This window comes from Neomonachus schauinslandi, chromosome 4 (genome assembly GCF_002201575.2).
Source record: "Neomonachus schauinslandi chromosome 4, ASM220157v2, whole genome shotgun sequence".
NCBI lineage: Eukaryota > Metazoa > Chordata > Mammalia > Carnivora > Phocidae > Neomonachus > Neomonachus schauinslandi.
The window spans coordinates 24491692-24514011 of NC_058406.1; the positions used below are offsets into that span (position 1 = coordinate 24491692).

General features: G+C 47.1%; 1 protein-coding gene across 3 annotated transcripts; it reads right to left on the reverse strand.

The window, feature by feature from the left end:
• Positions 1-307: 307 nt before the first annotated feature.
• AK2 (adenylate kinase 2) lies at positions 308-21297 on the reverse strand. 3 transcript variants are annotated; one of them, XM_021684194.2, is made up of 7 exons: positions 21123-21289; positions 12215-12340; positions 9792-9902; positions 9568-9662; positions 4703-4775; positions 3140-3335; positions 308-1200 (listed from the first exon to the last, which is right to left on the reverse strand). In XM_021684194.2, exons 1-7 carry the CDS (start codon positions 21219-21221, stop codon positions 1196-1198), a joined length of 705 nt encoding a protein of 234 aa, XP_021539869.1. In that variant the 5' UTR covers positions 21222-21289; the 3' UTR covers positions 308-1195. The 3 variants fall into 3 exon arrangements, with proteins under 3 accessions (XP_021539869.1, XP_021539868.1, XP_044770411.1); XM_021684193.2 differs by lacking the exon at positions 308-1200 and having other exon boundaries at positions 2954-3335; positions 21123-21297; XM_044914476.1 differs by lacking the exons at positions 308-1200; positions 12215-12340 and having other exon boundaries at positions 2954-3335.
• Positions 21298-22320: the final 1023 nt, after the last annotated feature.

The following is a 22320-nucleotide window of genomic DNA, read 5'->3' on the forward strand; positions in this document are numbered from 1 at the left end:
GAATCACACCCCTCTTTTCAGACAAGGAAACAGGAGCAGAGTAAATGATTGGCTGGGATTCCTCACACCTTCTCTGAGCTCCAAGCACGGTGTGGTCTCCACGAAGCCGAGCTGCCTTGTCCTGCCTGCATCTGAGCTGAGGCTCAAGAGGGTGTGGCTCATCTTATGAGCACACACTTGGACCTCCCTGCCTTGTGACTTCTAGTGACAAGAAGGGGCTTCCACGCCAGATTCAGAATTCAATGCCTTTTTTTTTCCTAGCCCAGATCCCAAAAAAATTCATCAAAAAAATGCCACAACAGGGGATACAAATTTTTAACATACTTTATTGATTTAGGGGCCAAACAAGGCAGCATATGGTCAGTTAAGAAAGGCACCTCATTGAAAATAATACATCACAGTGCTGACGAGTGATCCCAGCCACAGGATTTGAGGATGGAAAGGACAATCTTTGGATTATGTTGCTTAGGACACTTGCTCCTTTGTTAACAAGTGTCCCTTCCCACATCGTGGATGTAAGATGGTAAGAGTGCAGGGCTTGCTGGGTGGCTGCTGGGAGCTGACCCATGAAAATGGGTGGACTGGCACACAGCAGTGTGTCCTTAGGAGGGAGACCAGCCCCGCCTTCCCCACAACTCCAGTAAACGTGATTGGCTGAGCCACCGCCCCCATGAACACGCCCCCTCCCCATCTCTTTCCAACCCGGAGGTGATCTTTTGATCTCATGGTGCGGAGAACCAGGGCTAGGAGTCAAAGCCTCCGCTGTTCCAAGCTTTCAGAAAGACAGAACAATAGTTTGACTTCCTGCATTCTTAGGCTGGCAACCCATGAGGCTCTGAGATAAAAACTGAGGTCTTAGGGCCCTTGGCTTTAAAATATATTGTCACCAATCCACAGTAAATGAAACCTGGGTTCCTCAGAAACAATACTGTACCTCCCTATTTCTATTTACAGCCTCTAATCAGTTTTTTTTAATTAATTTCACCCTTCCTCTGTACTTTTTCAGACTCCTCTAGGACATGTGAAGACAGCCTCACTACCACATTGCTGCTCTTCGTTACTCCTTTTGGGCCCTCATCATTCCTCCCTCTCCATCCTCACCCTGACCACCCCTCCCCTCTGCCCAGCACCTAAAGAGCAGGGATCACGCCGCGGGGTGATGAAGAGTGGTGCAGTCTCGCCTGGCCTTCTGTTACTAGGCTGAAATAGAGAGGAAACAAGAGAGAGAACAAAACGGGTTTTTAAAAACCAAGTAAATAACAGGAGGGCTGGCATGCATGCCCCAGCAACCAAATGCATCAGACACTGGACATTTCTGTCAGGAAAAAGCTCTCAATCCTGCTGACGTTAAGGCTGTGTAATCAAATGAAGCAAAAATCTAAATCCTGACCACCCCCAAAAGGACATATGCATCCCGCATGTTCTAGGTTCACCAGCAGCCCAAATATGCGCATGTGAATGTAGATGGATGGGCAAAGATGACACACGTTCAATTAGCAAACATTCAAGGTCTGCCACCTCGAGGCCAAGTGCCTGCAACTGTCCCCTGTGAAAAGGTAGTGGACTCCAGGATCTGTGAGGCCTCCCTCCCCCAGAGAAGGGCTCCAGACCCCTGCAGACACGGCCGGTAGTTTTGGTTTCAGTCCTCTTCCTTGAAGTCATGTGCTTCCCAGAAATGCCCCACACCAGACTAGGTTTCTGTTCAGAATGGGCGGAGTTAGTTTACAGGCGAAGCAAGGCAGAGCAGAACTAGCAGACGCTCACTTGAACCAGATCAAAGGGAAGCAAGATGACCACGTACCCATGCCCAGCTTCCAGGTGGACTGGGGACAAGCCCTCTGACAGTTCCACAGACAGCAGCAGGAGACTCAGGTCAGATGGGGACTGGGACTCTAGAGCCCTCTGCACCAAGTCAGCAGATTATGCTAGGGCAGGCGGCATTTATTTACTGGGCCTGCCACTGGTTTTCCAATGTCTTTTCCAGAGGCCACCGTTTTGTGGCCTCTCCCAACAGTCTATTAATTCATCTGTTTGCCACAAGTCAAACGGCACAGCATGGACCTCAGGAAATGCTTAATAGTTGGGGGAGCTAAAGTTAGGAATAAAAGCTGGTTACTGTCATAGGTGATCTTATTTTGGGTGATCTTTTCTTGGGGAGTCTGTGGACAGAGTCTGAGTTTAAAAGAGACACATCTGATTGAGGTTTCATATCCTGGGGAGACTGGGTTTGAGTAAACTCGAATGAAAACGAGGCCAAGAATAGATCACCTCCCAATCACTGTTTTGTTCATACTTGGAAAGGGAGGCAAACATTAAAAATGAAAACAAGCCTACCCTGGTCTCTTTGGGAAGTGGACTGGCTGCTCTCAGATGCCCAGCCTGGATGTTCAGAAGATAGTCTGAATTCAAAAGGACCGTCTACTTGGGTTCAATTCTTTGGCAACAATTCAGTTTTCACACACAGGTCCCAAATGATCCCGACTTTATAGCACTGTGATGCAGATCACAGAAATATTCCAACTCAGCCTGGATCTTTCTATGGTGATACCCTCTCCCAGTTATTTCTGAGATATGTAGCATAAATGCCTTTTCTTTCCATTTAGGGAAAAAATGAACCGACTCATGTGGCTTTTCATAGTGGGGTAGAAAACAAGTGGGATTCCATGCCAACATCTGCCACCGGGAACTTTGGCCCTGCTTGACTTTATGTTATCCTGGACTTCTACTCAGCTGTTGGAGATGGACTAGATACCATGAGGTTCTAGAACTGCGGTGCCCGGCAGATACCTGAGTTAGGTTATCTTGATAAAAATAAATAAAAATCAGGAGTATGCCTAAAGAAGTAAACAGCTGGTAAAGCAACCTTGCCTGTACCTTAGAAAGAAGGAAGAGTGTACATGTACTTAAGCCAATGACACACACACACACACACACACACAGATGAGATGAGAGTTGCACACACGCTAAAGATACATCAAGCAAGTGCTTTTTTAATTGGTACAACAAATGGTATTCTTGTTGACCTGAGGAAGCTTCCCTCTGCCTGCTCTGCAATTCCCACCCACTCCCTCAACAGGGATAGGTAGAAAGAAATTCCTTTTTTGGACCCAATGTTAGATAAACATAACCAAGTCTTTACATGTGGCTTTGGAGAAGGCCGCTAGGATGCTGGCAAACACGACGTCAGGGGTCTGGGTGGCGTCGATGACAGAATGGATCCCTTGTTTCCTGTAGTAGTCCACCAGCGGGGTGGTCTGAGTGTGGTAGGCCTCCAGGCGGATTTTCAAGGCCTTCTCATTATCATCTGATCGGCGGACCAAGGGTTCCCCAGTGATCTGAGAACAGGAAGGGGGCAGTGAAAGTCTGGGACTGTTAGCAAGGTTTCCAGATCTGCGATGCTGTCTGCTCCCAAAGGCCATCGGAGGGAAAGACAGACAATCTAGATCCCCTCCACTAAAGGGCTCTAAAGAGCTTTGCTACTCTCGGGAAGTTGGTCCCAGGAGCAGACCAACCAGTCCAGAGGAGCCGGGGAGCCTGAGGCAGCAAAGCATGAGGAAGGGGGTTTGTGGGAGGAAGACGGGCAAGGCCTCTCTCTCACAGCTTCTGCTCAGGTTGCTTGGCTTCCAAGATGAACACTTCTAGGGTCAGAAGCAAGAAAGATAGAGGCTCCCGAGACCAGGAGAATACATCAAAATCAGAGATGCATTCACCATTGTGACCTTAGTCACCGAAGTCTTTGGTGTTTTCACTAGGGTGTTGGCCTTCAGCGTTCTGAAAGTGGCAAGTGGAGTGAGAAAGAACTCTGAACGGCAGAATTCCCGACCGTGGGAAATGTGACTAAGATGACGCGAAGTCTTGGAAACCTGTACGACCTGACGAACTTGTCTCAAGTGACAAAAGCAAACCCAGGAGATTCTTACTCTTGCCTGCATGTTCTAAAACAGATGAAATGGACTAGTTACGGCAAATGTTACAGCGAACATCTATGAGACCCTCCCTGTTACATCTGCAAGACTGTCAAGAGCACTTGGCAATGTTAATCTAGCCCAAATAGTCTGAATCTGTAGGACGCAGCAGAGTCACCAGACAGAGGGCACATTCTTTCAAAGTAGGACCAGTCAACACATTTCTCTTCAGTCCTGTTCTCCTAGCTTGGCTCTCCTTCTGGGCTTCCAAGAAGCCTTCTCCTGGGATTAGTCAACCATTTGGGTCACCGTGATACCAGAGAGGGGCTGCTCTGCGCCAAAGACAGGTATAAACCGGGCCCTATGAAGTAGCCACTGCTGGTAGCTACAGTCAAACAGTAAACCACCGGGGGAGCTGCTGTGTAGACAGAAGAGCCACAGCCCCCGTGATTTACTTGGTCGGTGATATTTCTCATGGTTAATAATATTGGTAGGGGGCGCCTGGGTGGCTCAGTTGGTTAAGCGACTGCCTTGGGCTCAGGTCATGATCCTGGAGTCCCGGGATCGAGTCCCGCATCGGGCTCCCTGCTTGGCGGGGAGCCTGCTTCTCCCTCTGACCCTATCATCCCCTCTCATGCTGTTTCTCTCTCTCTCTCTCTCAAATAAATAAATAAATAAAATCTTAAAAAAATAATAATAATATTGGTAGGAATAAAGGGAAGATGGAAAGAACAAAGAACAGAAAGGAATAAAGGGGAAGGAAGGAAAAGGCAATTTCCTGTCCTGCGTTTACATACGTCATCTTTCATGGGTTCCTTTGGGGGGTTGAACTCCTCGTGGTAGGAACGGCCACTCAGAGGGTGAATCAGCCTGAAAGACAGCAAACGAACATGAGTCAGGTTGCCTGAAAGTATCCCTGCACCCCAGGGGTTTCCAAGTTGACAAGCAACGACAGAGGAGCTGGACGTGAGGACTTCACCGGGCACAGAACCCAGCTATAGGTGTTTCTTGCTTGGGAAGATTAACTGGGCTTCCAGGAGAGCTTATGCCAGACGGAGTATGATTTCTACTTTGCTCCAACGTGACCAGTGCCTGGCTGCCAAGGCTGGCGTAAGGACCTAATTCAGGAACCAGGTGCTGGTCTCACACAGCCATTCAATCTATTCACCCACTCGCCCAATAAACGTTTACTAAGTGCTTAGTCCAATTCAGGCCTTATGCTGAATCCAGGGGCCACACTGCAAGGAGTCAAGAGCCCTGATCACAAGCAGTGCTTATTCTAGTAGGAGAAACAAATGTGGAAAAAACCTAAAATAACTGTGACCCATCCTTTAATAGAGATTTGTGCAACGTGCTACGGGGGCCAGAGGACAAAGAAGCTAACCCTATTTTCTATCCCAGTTTGGTTACAAAAACCAGAAAGGTGTGATGGAAAAATATGTATTGCAGATGCAAACACCACCAGACAGGGCAGCACCCCTTTGTGATCACGTAGATAAAAGGCGGCCCAAGCATCGGAGGGCCAAGCAATATGAACACTGGCTCCAGGAGAAATGACTCACTCGACAAGTCATAAAGTGCCCAAGAATAAAGCATTTAGCTGGCACTGAAAATGTAGCTGGGCACCCCATCTGTGCTGTGCCCCCTTGGGCTGCAAACCTGAGTTCCTGACTGGGAGTGGCCACACCATGGGAGCCCAGAAACCTAAGAAGGGAAGAAGGCAGGCCAAACCCTGCTAGCAGCCAGGGCCTGTCTAGTTTCCTAAGTTTGTGCCAACCCAGGCTTTCTTACTGAACGGATGTCTGCTCTCCTCATGAAGGTCTGTTATACCAGAGCTTCCCAACATTTTTCACCTCTTGGCACACGCAGAAATATTTATGCAGTACTTGTGTGCTTCCCCTCTGGAATAACCCAGGCCTACCCAGCTGCTCTGATGGCCGAGGGGATCGATATCTCAGCACATCAGCTGGGAAAGTCCAGGTCAGACTATCAAAGCCTGGGCAGGGGCGCCTGGGTGGCTCAGTAGGTTCAGCGTCCGACTCTTGGGTTTCGGCTCAGGTCATGATCTCAGGGTCGTAAGACTGAGCCCCGCATCAGTCACCACACTCAGTGCAGAGTTTGCTTGAGATTCTCTCTCCCTCTCCCCCTCCCCTGCTCTCTCCTGACAGCACACTTTTGGGGGGCCAAGTGGTCCATTTACAGCATTGGTGGGGGAAAGGTGATGGCTGAGTAAAATAAGCTACACTGAGTGGTCTGACCTGTTAGGTGACAGGAGGTCAGGCCCTCTTTTATTTGAGTCGCTGGCAAGGTTCCTCTGGCGCCTCCACTGGGAGACCCAGGGAGAGGCTGCTGGGCTCAGCTACAGCTTTCCCTCTGCGAAGGGCTGCAAGCATGAGCCGTGGACCATGATTCTTCACCTTCTGGAGAGCACAAGGCACACAGCAACCACAGCAACCAGGCTGCGGCAGACACGACCCTTTCCTTGCCACATCCCTACATCTCTCGCTTACTCCGATTCCCTCAGCCCTCCAGTTACATACAGCACACTGCTCCTTCCCCACTCAGACTTCATTTAAAGGCTCATTCCCTAGAAGGGAAATGAAAGTAAGTCCAAGATCCAAGTTTTCAAAGTGGGATCGGCCTCAGCACCAACCGCAATAGCTCTAAGAGCCGGACCTAGCGATGGGAGGGAGGGCGTGATGTGGAGGGGTCAAGGCTGGGGTTCTAGAGCCACTGCTGTCTTGAGTATCACACTTCAGATGCCTGTTTTCTCAGCTGTGAAGTGGGGATGACTTGAGACATCAGGACAGCCAACTGGTAGGATAATTAGTAGCCAACAGAGAGCCAACACTGAAAAAGTTAAAACCGCCAACCGCCAACCATAGGTATTCAAAACATAAAGTAATGACTCATAATATTGTCAGAAGTGAGGTCAGAGCTAATCAAAGATATTTACAGTGGGGTTTAATCATGTCAGATTTAAATAAGACCCAACTAGTCCCTGCCTCTTTGTCTTGCAACCATCTGTAGTGGACTAGAAGGCAGAAAGCGGGCTTCCAGTGCTAGTTCTGCCACCGACCCATAGAGGGAACTTGAAAACAACTCTACCAGCCTGGCGTGTCCTGTTTCTCCCTCTGTGAGGGAGAGGGTCACACCACACCACTCACTCCCAAACCTAGACCCCGAGTCTTCTTCATCCTCTACAACAATCCTGTAGTTTGCTCTTCAGTATCTCTCTGTTCCCCACCAGCCAACCCCAGTTAAAAGCCTCCACATGGGGATCAGAATCAGCCTCCTAGGTGGGCTCTTGTCCGTTCCTCCTTTCCCCCAGTTTAGCCTGTATGCCAGGGCCAAACTAATGTTCTCAGAATGCTGTTCTTGCCATAACACCTCATGGCTTAAGAACATCCCATGACTGATATGCCTACCCTCTTCACCTTGGCGAATCTTCCCCAGTCAAGCGCCCATCCGACCTTCCAACAGCACTTGTTCTGCCACCCAGCCCTCCAGATCCTGCCTCCGACTGTGGACAGACATTCTGCCACCAGCTCCAGCTAGAGGCCCTCCCCTAACCCATACTCATTCCCGCCTCTACTCTCTTCCCGGAGAGCCTCACCGAAATCCTCTCCATCCAGGAAGGCCATGTTTGACATTGCTCCTCTCCTAGGCAGCCTTCCCTTCCTGTTCCCAGGCTCGCTCCTTAGGACTACCCACTGCGCTAACAAGCCCAGGTTTCTTGTATGGCTTGTAGACTCTCTGAGGTCGGAGATGGGCATATTATTCTTCTCTACCCTCTCCTGGTCCCCTACCCGAGTCTAGTACGGTGCCGCACACAGAATGGGCACTCAGGAACATGGGCCAATCGATGCAAAGGCCCCCAGGGTCAACTAGTACTGCTAACATCTGCTTTGTACATCAGGGACCCCAGCCCTGGTGATGTGCCTCCCTGTCAACCTTACCACTTCTTGGCCTGCCTCCACTTTGTCTGCTCTGCCAGTGGGGACGCAAAAATACAGACGTTCCTGTATTGAAGGTGCCTATGGAATAGCTAGAAACAGGAAACCTGGACATTTGAACAAAAAAATTAATATAAGGTGGATCCACTGTATCTAATGTAGCCTCTCAGGAAAACACCTGTAACAGTCACCCCGCTGTCTGTTTACATGTCTACCTCCCCCCTTGAAGATACGGACTGCAGGCACATGGAAAAAATGTGCAACCCCATGAGGAAATCAACTTAATAAAATTTACAACAAGGAAACATTTTCCTTCTAATTAAATCCAAAAGTTTACATGTACTATGATGGTCACAGCATCAAATTAACAGCAGACAACTATAAAAAAACACAACTGTACCACAATAAGGGGACAAGTAAGTAAATGATGGCTCGTCTACTGTGAAATACCAAGCAGCAATTAAAAATAATGGCCATGGATGTCTGGTTCAAGACAGGAGGCTGACCACCTTCCCGAGACTCCATTAAAATGACTAAGGGATATAAAAGCCATAGCCCACAATAAAGATGAGAATGGGAGGAGGGTCTATTAATGGCCGAGAGCTTCTCACATATTTCTGGAAGGCACAAAGCAGATGGCAGAGCGGACAATGATACAGCATAGAGGAAATTATAGCCTAAAACAGTGGACCTTTCAGAGCAAACTTGTTCAGAAACAGAAGCATGTCTGTGTTCAATGGTGACTACTACAGAGAAACAAGTACTTTAAAGATTTTATTTATTTACTGTTTTAAGTAAACTCTACACCCAACACGGGGCTCCAACCTACAGCCCTGAGATTAAGAATTGCATGCTTCACTGACTAAGTCAGGCTGGTGCTCCAAGAAACAAGCACTTTATTTATTTATTTATTTTTAAAGATTTATTTATTTATTTTAGAGCGAGAGCGAGAGAGAGCAAGAGAAAGAAAGAGTGAGGGGGTGGGCAGAGGAAGAGGGAAAGAGAATCCGAAGCAGACTCTCCATGCTGAGCGCGGAGCCGGATCTCACAACTCTTGAGATCACGACCTGAGCCAAAACCAAGAGACGGACGCTTAATGGACTGAGCCACCCAGGCGCCCCGAAATAAGTATTTGAAAATGAAACATGCAGCAAAGCAATAGTGGGTTTGGCTGAGGTGGCTGTACCATGAGCAAAATTTTCCTCCATTTTCTAAACTTTGTGTCAGTGGTCATATTATTTTCACACTACAAAACCTACAGCAAGGTATGGCAACTCCCAACCGAAACCAGATTTCAGGGCACTGGAGATAACCATGTAAGGAATGGAATCTTTCTGAAGCACCTACCGTAAACAAGGCTCTGAACCATGCACGTCATGGTATCCAAAATGCGCAACGGTTCCTCGAAGCAGGTCTTATTAACCCCACTCTACAGAGGAGCAACCAGCCTTGGAGAGGTTAAGAAACTTGCCTAGGGTCAGGGTTAAAAGGTGACAGGCCTGAGATGCTGTCTGACTTCAAATCCCTTGCTCTTCTTTCCACATATCCCTATCCCATGTCACCATTGCAATGGATGTCATCAAATAAGACCAACCCATGTTAAAATGGCAGTACGCTGCCTGGCTGGGATTGGGCAAGAGCAGCTCTGCTGGTCTGATAAAGCTCAGAGGAGGCAGGCCCAGGAGAGATCTTCAGAGGACAAATACCTTCCCGTGATTCTTCGGATCAGCAGAGAGTCCGGGATGCTGAATTCAATCACAGAGTCAAGCTTCTCTTTCCTCTTCTCCATGAGGTCATCGAGCTGCAAGAGAGTATATGGCCCACCTAAACTACCAGAGCTTGATTGGAGCCATCTCCCTCAAAGTGATTAAGAGATAACGGGCCAAGAGTTCGTTTTCATGCATCAGTGACACAAATTCAAGGCACCCACCATTTCTGCCTGCCTCACGGTCCGAGGGAAGCCATCTAGAAGAAAACCATTTTTGCATCGAGGGGTCTCCAAATTCTTCTCAATGAGCTCCACTACCATTTCATCGCTCACCTGGAAGTTAAGAACAAGACAGCCTTGGGCTTAAATCTGTTAATTAGGTGACATGAGCCCAACTCCAGGGCCACAAGTTTGTGTCTGTATAACCTGATTACCAAACAGCATGTTTTCTTGACCCCAAAGAAGCAAAAATTAGAGCAAATGTGGAGTGGCTCCACATTCCAAAGAAAATTCAGTTTCATGATTTTTGTCGTTGCCACATGTGTTCTCTTCACTTGAGATTCTTTTGTGTCCCAACAATCTGGGTGAGGGAAGAGGATCCCACTGCCTGTCACCTGGACAGGAGGCTTCCGTGTCTTAGGTCCTGAGGCCCTCTCTAGCCATTTGTCAGGATCCTCTCCATCAGATAATAGGTCATCAGCAAGCAGCTGTCTTCAAGGCACAAGAAAGATGAGGGCCTCTGGCTGAGAGATCACTGAGGAGGGCTCCATGGGAGAATGGGGCTCAACCAAAATGCAGAAAGGTACCAACTTTCCCTGTTTCACAATTCTGATTAGGCTAACAGTAAAGTGGTCCAGGCCATCCTGGACATGAGGTAACAGAGAAGGTCACTGAATTGGCAAGACTGGGTCAGAACCAAGGACGTGAGGCGCCAGGCCAACACACCTCTTGGTCTCTCTAAAAGCCCCAATGAGGACCCTTCTCAGCTTCCGAAAACCGGTTTTCCTCCTAAGCTTTCATAGAAAGAGATGTTCCCTACCAGCATGACAGTGAAGGCTGCTAACGCTCTTATCTCCTGGGACTGCCTGTGAACCTGGGGACAAAGTACAAGCTGTGTGACGAAGTGAAGGCTGGAGATAAGCAATCTCATGGCCATAAGCCAAGTTTTTCTCAGTACAAGATCTTCTCGCAAGACCCAAAGTCCAAAATATCTAGCTTTCCGGCTTAGCTCAAGGTCTCACAAACACGAAGGGAAAGCTAGAGTAAAGGGGCAGGTGGGTGGGAAGGGGTACCCCGGATACAGCTATGCAATCTCAAAGCCTGCCAGGAGGTAATTCAGGGATAAAGGCAAAGCCCAAGGCCTTCCCCAACCAACATTCTAAGATATGAGAAGACCAGAGGGCCAAGCACAAAATGACTTCTGAAGGTGATTCCCAGATGATAAATATACCTTTTTCTCCTCCCATTCCTCCAAAATGGTAAATCTGATCATCTTCATGTATGAACTTAAAAGAGGGAAATGTTGGGTGCCTGGGTGGCTCAGTCAGTTAAGTGTCTGCCTTTGGCTCCAGGTCATGATCCCAGTACCCTGGGATCAAGTCCCACATCAGACTCCCTGCCCAGCGGGAAGTCTGTTTCTCCCTCTCTCTCTCTCTCTCTCTGTCAAATAAGAAAATCAAATCTTAAAAGAAACCAGGGAAAATGTTAAGGAAGCAAATGATTTGTAACTTTGTAAGTACTTGTAACACGGTGTATCTTCTTGCTCATGAATATTCTATACTATAACCATTGTTTCTGTAGTTTAAATGTTTTCTTGGTGTTCTAGTTTATTAAAATGCCTGAAGGTGACTCCCAGAGGCCAAGTCCCAGAATAACTCAGTTACAACTAAGCTCTGGCACTAATCAAAGAAGATTTAGTAGATAATAGATTATAATAATCATCCCATTGGATCAACTGGACTAAAAACATAAGAAAATGCTATTATATCCCCCAAATAGGAGGAATTACTTCCGTCAATCGCCAAGCAATCCACTATGAGAAACACAGAACACAGAACCACAAAAATAGAGTTAAAACACTCTGTGGTTTCCATCCTCTCCGGATACATCCTTGAGTTCTGGCCTAGGGATGGCAGTTTCATTTTTGGCTCTAAAACCAGGGCGTATTACAAGGCATCAGCACAAAGGGACCTCAAGAATACTGTAAACAGGGGCACCTGGCTGGCTTAGTCAGTAGAGCAAGCAACTCTTAATCTCAGGGTTGTGAGTTCAAGCCCCACACTGGGTGCAGAGCCTACTTAAAAATAAAATAAAAAATACACATATAAAAAAAGAATACTGTGAATAAAATAAATGCCACACATTCAGAATGTACCATGTAACCTGCTACTCTAGAAGTTCATGTAGTTTGTGTTTGTTAGAACAGCCCGTAGCATAAGGCTGTCCGACAGAACTTTCTACAATGATGGAAATGAAATCTGTGCTAACAAACCCTTGAAATGCGGCAAGTGAGACTGAGCAGTTGAATTTTCAATTCAATTAAATCTAAATTAATTTTCATGGTTCCACGTGACTGGTGGCCACCAAATGAGGCAGCACAGATGAGACTCAGGAATATCCACATTCACTGGTACCACCAAACCTACCAGTTTCCCGGCATCCATAGTGGCCTTCAGCTTTTTCCCCAGTTCTGAGCCAGACGCCACCATGGCCCTCAGCATGTCCCCAGTAGCCAAATGGCAGACACAGAAGTTTTCGGCCAATTTGGGTGCCTGTTGGGGGGGCGGGGGGTAGATGAAAACCAAGATAGAGTTAACACTGAAGGCCCTGGCATCAGGCTGCCCAGGTGTGAACCTGGCCCTCTCACTCACTGGCTCTTCGAACTTTGGCAAATGCTGATTTCCTTACCTATAATAGAGATAAGAGTATCTGATGTTACATTCTAACGTAGAACGACTACAGGGTTACAGTAAGATTTCTACAACCTCATACCTGTAAAACACTGAAAACTGTGCCTAGCACACAGGAAGTGGTCATAAATATTAGCTATTCTCACAACTTCCACTAGACACACACGAGTGACACAGAAGCCTCAGTTTATAAATGGGAAGAATCAAAATAGCAGTATCAGTACCTCACAGGGTTGCTGCGAAGTTTGTTGGTTTATTTATTTATTTATTTTAAGATTTTTATTTTGAAGTAATCTCTACACCCAATGTAGGGCTCAGACTTCTGACCCCGAGATCAAGAGTCACACGCTGTATTGGTGGAGCCGGCCAGGTGCCCTGGCTGCTGTGAAGCTGAAATGAGTTCACGGATATAAAGCACTCAGCACAATGCCTGGTATATAATGTGTTAAATGAATACTTCCCAAAGGAATGAATGTGCCACTGACAAGGACGGTGGCCATGGGCCTGGGAGGCAGCTGGGGGCCGTGTGAGGAATGCGGGTTTCCCCCCAGGCACACCTGGTTCTTCCTCTTTCCTCTCAGAGCCTCAGTTTCCTGGTCCGTTTAAAATGAAGGCAAAAAGGCTCCATCTCAGAAAGTAGCTCTGAGGATCAGATAGGATACATAAAAAGAGCATTTGGCTAACAGCATATACTTACATAGTAGTTTCAGGAGGCAGAATAGCCTTTGGTTAAGAGCATGGGCTTCAGAGTCAAAATTCTTGGGGTTCAGACACCAATCACTAGATATGTGACTTGAGAAAAATTCTATCACCTTACTACCTTTCAAATTTGCTCTAAGTCAAATGGAAACAGTAGCAGGACCTCCATCACTGGGTTGTTGGGATCAAATGGAGTTCGACATATGTACATAGGGACAGGCAGAGCAAATACTCAATGAACATTAGCTGGTACTGTAAACCCTGCCCTAATTCCATGTTCATTCATACAGAAAGAAAACACTGGTGCCTCTTCCAAGAACCCTGCTGGGAGCCAGGAAAACAAAAGACATGGACCCTGGCCTCTACAGCCTCCTAGTTTGGTGGACAACACAGCAGAATAAAGACTAGAACAGGAAGAAACTCTGGACAGTCCAACGGGGATGGCAACCCACCCCCGCCCCCTGCCCCGCAGAATTCACAAGGAATAGAATCAGTTCAAGAAGCTTAATACTTAGCATTCTGGTTCAATTGTTTTATAAAATAAGTAGGGTTGGATTCTTTTTTTTTTTTTTTTAAGATTTTATTTGACACAAAGAGAGAGAGAGAGCACAAGTAGGCAGAGCAGTAGACAGAGGGAGAGGGAAAAGCAGGCTCCCAGCTGAGCAGGGAGCCCGATGTGGGGCTCAATCCCAGGACTCTGGGATCATGACCTGAGCCGAAGGCAGACGCTTAACTGACTGAGCCACCCAGGCACCCTAGGGTTGGATTCTTATTCAAACCAGTGCACTGGGAGTTTTCTTAGTTGCATACAGAAAAGGGAAATAGATGGGGCTCAGTGTAGCAAATTCTAGTTTGTGATTCATGGACTGGTTCAGTTCAAGCAAAGACATGACTTCATAACAAAATGGAATCCAGATGAAGGTGTTAAAAACTGCACTTTGGAAAACCAATGAAGATCAGGACCCCCTGGCAGTGGTGGTCCTCCAGGCTGGCATGGTGGCCACATACCCAGAGAACTGAGCTCTTCTGCCAATCTTTCTCCTTGGTTGTTGAAGTTAACTTGGGTGAACATTTTGGAGATCAGGCTTGTTCAAGGAGGAAGGCTGACCCGAACACCACAGATGAGCTCTTACCACAGAACCTAACTGTTCTATTTTCATCACCCCCAAACTGCAGGATTCTTATGTGCTGTTCTGGATGATGGGATTCTATAGCTGTGTGGAAGAATGTTCCACTAGGGGAGACATGGCAAAGCAGAAGAATAATTCCTTCATGCTCTGCCGGCTGCACGGGAGTCAATGTGGTGACTCTGGAGTCAGATTTACACAGGAATCCTGGCTAAGGCACTCAACAGCTGTGTGACCTTGGGCCAGTTACTTAACTTCTCAGCATCTGTTTCCTCACCAGTCAAATGGGGATGTGTACTTCATTGGGCTGTTGTGAGGATAAAAGGAAGTACCCAAAACATTAAGACACACAGTAGGCATTTAATAAAAGACCTCCTTCCATGGTCTTTCTTTTTTGCATTACTCTTTGCTTGCAAACTATAGAAGCAGCCTGATGAAATAACTTTATTATATTCCCCTCACACGTCAAGCTTATGCTTTAGAGCACTGCTTCTACTCCAAATCAGCTGGTTCCACAGGGTGGGGCCTGAGCACCTGCATTTTTTTTTTTTTTTTAAGATTTTATTTATTTATTCATGAGAGACAGAGAGAGAGAGGCAGAGGGAGAAGAAGGCTCCCAAGGAGCAGGGAGCCCGATGCGGGACTCGATCCCAGGACCCTGGGATCATGACCTGAGCCGAAGGCAGACGCTTAACCATCTGAGCTACCCAGGTGCCCGAGCATCTGCGTTTTCAACAAGCTTGCAGGCCTGGCTGTTCTGTTGGCCCCTGGCCCACACTCCTGGCTGCTGAGGCCCTGAGCCACTGTGTCTCACTGACCACGGACCGAGAAATAGGCTCATCACCTCCGTGAGACCCTGTGGGGGAAGGTGGGGGGGCTTTTGGGGTGCACGGGTAAGAATGGCTAAAACCACCAGAGAGGCAGCATGGAGGGTTTAATGTTCTTGGTCTTCAGTGTATTATCACCATCATTTGGGGCACATGCTAAAAATACAAAGCCAGGCCCGCCCTTAAAGTTTATGCCTGAGCGGTTCTCAGGCGGCACCCTGGGGATTCTGATGCACAGTTCGTGAAGCCCTGGGGCAGTGGCACACGACTGGGTTCTTGGTGGTACAGACCTGGGTTGGAAACTGGGCCCCACAATTGACGCACTGTGCCCCCCTGAACAAGTTATGCAGCCTTCTTAAGGCCTCAGTGTCTTCATCCCTGGAGTACAGATAATAATGTCTACTTTCAGAGTTGTTACGGGGATTTAATAAAATTATGTATGCAAAAGCATTCAGCATAGTGCCTGGCATTTAGGGAAATAAAGGGAAACTATTAGGTGTTGAGGTCTGATTTAATCTCAAACTCATGTATTTTTTCACCTTGAAATTATTTCTCTGCCTCCAGTCTTTCCCACTCCCATGTCCCATACTCCTGAATAGGTAGCTGGAATCAACTCCTAATACTGTCAGGCGTGGGGGCCCCCCCCTGCCTGTCCCCAACACACACATACACACACACACACTCAGAAGCCTTCCATGTCTCCTTAGTGCAATACGGGAGAAGTCCAAATATCTTAGTCTAGCGTTCAGTATCCTCCATAATAACTTCCCACACCTCCAAGCTCTTCAAATTTACCCCCACAGATCCCCCCCATCTATATGCCTTGCACCACTGCAAACAGCAGCTCTATGTATGATTCCCAAATACATAACGTAAGTATCTCTGAGGACTTTGGCTTCTCTCCCTTCTACCCTTCCCTGTAGGCAAATTCTGAGCATATCTCTCCCCAAATACTCCCAACTCCTTCTTCCTCTGATAAGGACTCATCAACATCAGCTAACTTTGAGTGTTTGCAACATGCCAAGCAATTTTACCATGCACTGTTTTACTGTATTTAGTATGCATGATATACAACAAACCCATGAGGTAGGAACTATTTTTAATCTGTATTTTATAAATGAAATTCAGAGGCTAAATTGCCCAAGATCACATAGCTAGTAACAGCAAAGCTGGCGAGCCCTATCTCTTATCCATATTACAGGGCCTTATTAAAAACACAATATCAGGGCGCCTGGGTGGCTCAGTTGGTTGAGCGACTGCCTTCGGCTCAGGTCATGATCCTGGAGTCCCGGGATCGAGTCCCGCATCGGGCTCCCTGCTCGGCGGGGAGTCTGCTTCTCCCTCTGACCCTCCCGACCCTCCCCATTCTCATGCTCTCTCTCAGTCTCTCTCTCAAATAAATAAATAGATAAAATCTTAAAAAAACAAAACAAAACACAATATCGACCACAGAGCCTGAATGGCTGTCCTTGGAGAAAGGACATGTCTGTGCACACATGCGCCTGGAAGGGAGCACAAGGAGAACTTCACCACGCTGGCAACATTCTGTTTCTTGATATGGATGTAAGCTACGCAAGTGTAATTGTGAAAACTGACATTGTGAAAATTCATCAAGCTGCTCACTTATGATATTTGTACCTTTCTCCACGTATCTTTTACCTCAATAAAAAGCTTTTTAAAAAGCACCGAACCATGAGAGACGATGGTCTCTGAAAAACAAACTGAGGGTTCTAGAGGGGAGGGGGGTGGGGGATGGGTTAGCCTGGTGATGGGTATTGAGGAGGGCACATTCTGCATGGAGCACTGGGTGTTATGCACAAACAATGAATCATGGAACACTACATCTAAAACTAATGATGTAATGTATGGTGATTAACATAACAATAATTTTTTTTTTTTTAAAAAGCACAGAAACCTGTGTTTGAATATCAGCTCTGCCTCTTAACTTACTATGTAACCTTAGGCCAGGGATTTTTTGAGACTATTTTCTCATCTATAAATTGGGGATAATATTACCGACATTCCTGGCTGGGTAGGAGGAAGAGTGGAACACTCTTGACAAATTATAGTTCTTGTTCTAACCCTGAACTACCCTAGCATTTGTCAGAGTCACTCATCTGACACTTTGCACATGGTACTTTGCACTGGTATGCACTGTGTGCATGCATATTCATTTCTGCCTCTACATCCAGACTAATATCAATAGTGTAAGATGGCGACTCTGCTCAGGAATCAGTCATGAGTTCAAATCCGACCTTTGCTACTTCTTTATGTATATCCTGGGGCAAGATCAGCTTTTGGGCCTCAGTTTATCAGTAAAAAAGGTATGGATAACAATAGGACCTACCTTCTAGGGTTGTAGGGTTAAATCAGATGACACATGTGAAATCTTTGACTAGGGGCCTGTCACATAACCGAGCAAAGGGTGACTATTTTGTTCTGTTTTGTTGTATTGTATCCTCTTGAGGGCACGGGCTGCTCTCTGCATCTCTAACACCAAAACTATAGGGTAGGAGAAAAATCTAACCCAGGGTAGGAGATAGCAACAGAAAGAGCAGGGGCTTTGGAGCCATTCAGATGGAGGATCCGCCAATTACTTGCTACGTAAACTAGAGAACAGGCCCTTTGAACTTTAGTTTCTCTAACTGTAAAAAGGGGAATAAGAGTATGGGTCTCACAGAGGTGTATCGCTGCACTGACAGAGCTGATGGAGATGACCTGCAAGATGAAGAACTGGTATAAGCTGGACGCATGGAAAAAACTGTGAACAGGGCTGGCAGAGAAAACAGGAAATACACCTTGGTCATGCTATCTGGGAGCTGCTTTAAAATAATTTGTGAAGGGAGAGTGGGTGGGGAAGCAGTGGCCACCAGCTGATGGTTGTTGGGGCTGGGTAATGGGCACATGGGGACCAGTCCTCTTTTGTATTCAAACTCAGGGCACCTGGGTGGCTCAGTCAGTTAAGTGTCTGACTCTTGATTTCGGCTCAGGTCATGATCTCAGGGTGGTGAGATCAAGCCTCGTGTTGGGCTCTGCACTAGGCATGGAGCCTGCTTAAGATTCTCTCTCTCAGGGTGCCTGGGTGGCTCAGGCATCAAGCGTCTGCCTTTGGCTCAGGTCATGATTCCAGGGTCCTCAGATCAAGCCCCGCATCAGGCTCCCTGCTCAGCGGGAAGCCTGCTTCTCCCTCTCCCACTCCCCCTGCTTGTGTTCCCTCTCCCGCTGTGTCTCTCTCTGTCAAATAAATAAACAAATCTTAAAAAAAAAAAAAAAAAGATTCTCTCTCTCCCTCTCCCTCTGCCGTACCCCACATGGCCCCCCCATCTCTCATGTGCTTGCTGTCTCTCAAAAAAAAATTAAAAAAAAATTTAAAAACCCCACAAATTCTTCATAAAAAAAAAGTTAGGGGGTGCCTGGGTGGCTCAGTCGGTTAAGCATCTGCCTTTGGCTCATGTGCCTTTGGCTCATGATCCCAGGGTCCTGGTATCGAGCCCTGTGTTCTCCCTCTGCCCTTGGCACGCCACCCCCCCATCTTGTACTCTCACTCGCTTCCTCTCTCTCAAAATAAATAAATAAAATCATATATAATATATATATATATAAAGTTAGGCAGTGGTGCCTGGCTGGCTCAGTTAGGGGAGCATGAGACTCTAGATCTTGAGGTTGTTGAGTTCAAGCCCCACGTTGGGCGGGGGGAGGGTAGAGCCTACTTAAAGAAAAAATAAATTAAAAAAAAAAAGTTAGGATGTGTCTGTAGACTAAATGCTTCTGGAGGCTGCCACTTTGCAACCTCTGATTTATGAACACTGCTGTTTTTTTAAAACTCCATAAAACTACAACCATTAGTATTCCTATTATCCCACTTATGAAAAGAAAGGTGTATGGAGGTTAAAAGACTTGTTTCCTCAAGTCCCAGTTACATCCCCTCCACTTCCAGAAAGCCTTCTCTGACCAATGCCTGCTGTATGCACACCCTTATAAATCAGCTCATAAGTATAATTTCCTTCAAAACTTCCTGAATACATCCCCCTTTACACTGAAATACATCCGAGCTGGGGGGAGAGGAATGTGTAAGATGAGGAAGTCAATAATTATTGAACGCCTATGATGTGCCAGGTTGTCATTTAGGTACCTAGGGGTGCTTTACACATGTATATAACACAATCTTCCAATATCCTTGTCAGCTTTTGGTCTACATGAGTAAAGACCTTATCAGTCTTGTTCACTGCTCTAGCTCCAATGTTTGGTACTCATGAAATGTTGAGTAAGTAAGGTAGGTATTATCACTATTTTTCAGGTGAAGACATTTAGGCTTCGAAGTTACAAAGCTTGCTAGACTATAAAACCCTTGTCTCAGCACTGAGATGGGTTGTTCATTATGCAACTAATGAAATTATTCACTTCCGTATGAACTAAGAAAAAATAGTTGATGCATTTGAGCTACCATGTTTATACTCACTCACAGCAAATGTTTGTAGAGTCTGGGATTAAACATTCCTAGGCTGCAGTTTCCCTAATAACGGAGGGTGGTAGCAACAGGAAAAAGACTTCAAAGTTACTAAGGTCAAGGGGATTAGGTAACAGTGAGTTCCGAGGATGAATCAGCTCCAGCTATAGAAAAGGGAAAGTGGTCGTTCTTGACCTAGTGCCCGAAGCCAAAAAGCAACTATCACAGGAATGAGCTGAATCTCCCAGACTTCCCTTGTCATCACCCACATTAATCTGTGTCCTTCATCTATTTCCAACCCCATCAAGTGCCAAGTGATGTGCTGGGTACCAGAGGGGTCCCAAGAATGAGTAAGACAAGGGGCGCCTGGGTGGCTCAGTCGGTTAAGCGACTGCCTTCGGCTCAGGTCATGATCCTGGAGTCCCTGGATCGAGTCCCGCATCAGGCTCCCTGCTTGTCAGGGAGTCTGCTTCTCCCTCTGACCCTCCCCCCTCTCATGCTCTCTCTCTCTCATTCTCGCTCTCAAATAAATAAATAAAATCTTTAAAAAAAAAAAAAAAGAATGAGTAAGACAAGATCTTTTCAAGTGCTAGGAAAAGTGGGCACACAGCTGTCCTCAGAACACTATTCACTTAGGCGCTCAGACTTCCAGGAATTCTCTCTTAAGAACCTAACAACCAAAAAGAACCTGTGGCCTGGGGAGCAATGCCAGACCTTATGCAGGAAGGGGACACTGATAATCCAACCTATGGGCTTCCAAATCTTAAAATGAGATCATAAATTCCAACTCTGATCTATGGGTCCATTACAGCCCAGACACCAAGTGAGGCCCCACAGTCAGCTAAGGTAGAAGGTAACTTTAGACTCCATACTCCTGGAGTCCTATGATTCCTGAGGTTCCAGACTGCATGAAGTCAATTTCGCTATCTTGGGAAAGCAACCTGACCTCTCTGGGCCTGTTTTCTTATCTGTATATAGAGGTACCCTCTCCCATTTCACCAACTTAACTGGCTCACGCAGGTCATACCTCATTTCTCTTAGAACTCCTACTAATCAGCACATACCAGCTCCCCCCCTGCCCCACGTGCCGGAGATGCTCCTCCACCTTCATCATTAATCCTAACAAGCAAGGTCCCCTACCCCGAATGCCTGGAACATAACCCTGGACAATCCACTCCCATATGGCAGGGAATCTGGGGTCCCTGACTCCACTCAGGCTGTAATCTAGATGCCTCAACCGAAGGCTCACCTTACCACTCAAACCCTCTCTGCTTTTAATCCCTTAAGGGATCCGTCCTTTGATTTTCCCAACATGACACCTCAAGTCTAGATCCCTCCAGAACGCTAATCCTAACTCAGACTTCCCCCGATCTCCAATTGGACCCTCTCCCAAACGCCTTAGCAGAACCCAGACGCCGGCCAGGAGCCCCCACACCCTCCCCAGGCCTAAGCCCACGGTCGCGCTCCAAGGCGATCCGGACCTCCGGCCGTCCTGACCTTGGAGTTCCACAAGCCCCGCCGCCAAGCCCGGCCCTGCAGCTCACCTGGGTACCCTTGCCGGCCCCGGGCGGCCCCAGCAGCACGGCCCGGATGCCTTTAGGACACTCTGGGGCCGCTTCGGCCGCGGGGACGTTGGGAGCCATGGCCGCCAAGCCTCTCGCCGCTCAACCCGCCAGCACACACCTCGCAGGTTCACCGCTTCCAGTCTAGCTCGCCGCGCACGCCACGCACGGCCCGCTCGCCGCTAACACTGGTCCGCCGCCACGTCCGTCAGGTCGCTCCGCCCGCCCCTGAGAGTGACGGACACTTCAACTTACCAACCATACGGCGATACTGGAGAAGGCTGCTTTTGATTGGACATAATCGGAACGGGAGTAAGGAAGGGGCGGGCCATCATATTCGCCGGGAGGGGGGGTGGAGGGGTTGGGGCTCGCGGCGGGTGTGCGGAGTGGGCGGGAAAAAGTGAAGCAAGACCAAAGGCCCGGCTGGGAGTTCCAGGTTGGCATTGACAGTTAATGACACTGGCAACTCCGGTGAAGCCCTATGAAATTACCTCTGGGAGTGCAAATGGGTGAAATCAGTCTTAGAAGACAAATTGATAATATGTATCCGATATCCTTTGGCCCAACAACTGCACTTCCAGGAATTCAAGATATAATCAAAGAAAGATATGCGTGAAGATTTGTGTAACAAAGATACTACTTGTAGCACTTAAGTCAGCCAAAAAGCCTCAAATAAGCAAACCAAAGAACAAAACAAAAACAAAGGCAATATCCCAAACGTTCAACAAGAGATAGGTTAAATAGATTGCAACAAATTTGTATACTGAATTCCCCCCATTGTATAAAATATTTAAACACATGGGAAAATGTTCACCAAACAGGATACAAAATTACAGTTACAACAAAATCCCACCTTTGAGTTACAAGCGATGATCTCTGTACACTGTGATTATAGGAGCCTCTCCCTTTCTTTGTGCATGTTTATATTTCTGTTCTATAATAAAGTTCCATAATAAACAGATACTACTTTTATAATAGGAAAACAACCTTTTTAAGTCAGGAAAGGGTAGTTTTTCTCAAAAGAGATAAGCTTCTCTTGGATAGGAAAACCATTTCTACAGCTTTTGGGTTGCGGGAGTTTCATCCACACCCCTATGAAGCAATCCCTGAGAACCTGGCAAGACCAGCCCCAAGGGCCCCTTTGGACCTGTAGTCAGAGTGTGATTATGAAACAATTATA

Bases quoted from the DNA above. Each gene is read 5' to 3' on its own strand.
- AK2 (XM_021684193.2), bottom strand. From the start codon at position 21,221: ATGGCTCCCAACGTCCCCGCGGCCGAAGCGGCCCCAGAGTGTCCTAAA. The intron at 12,341-21,122 runs GTGAGCTGCAGG...CCCCCCCAACAG, and splicing joins GGGCCGGCAAGGGTACCCAG to GCACCCAAATTGGCCGAAAA. The intron at 9,663-9,791 runs GTGGGTGCCTTG...ACTCTCTTGCAG, and splicing joins CCGTGAGGCAGGCAGAAATG to CTCGATGACCTCATGGAGAA.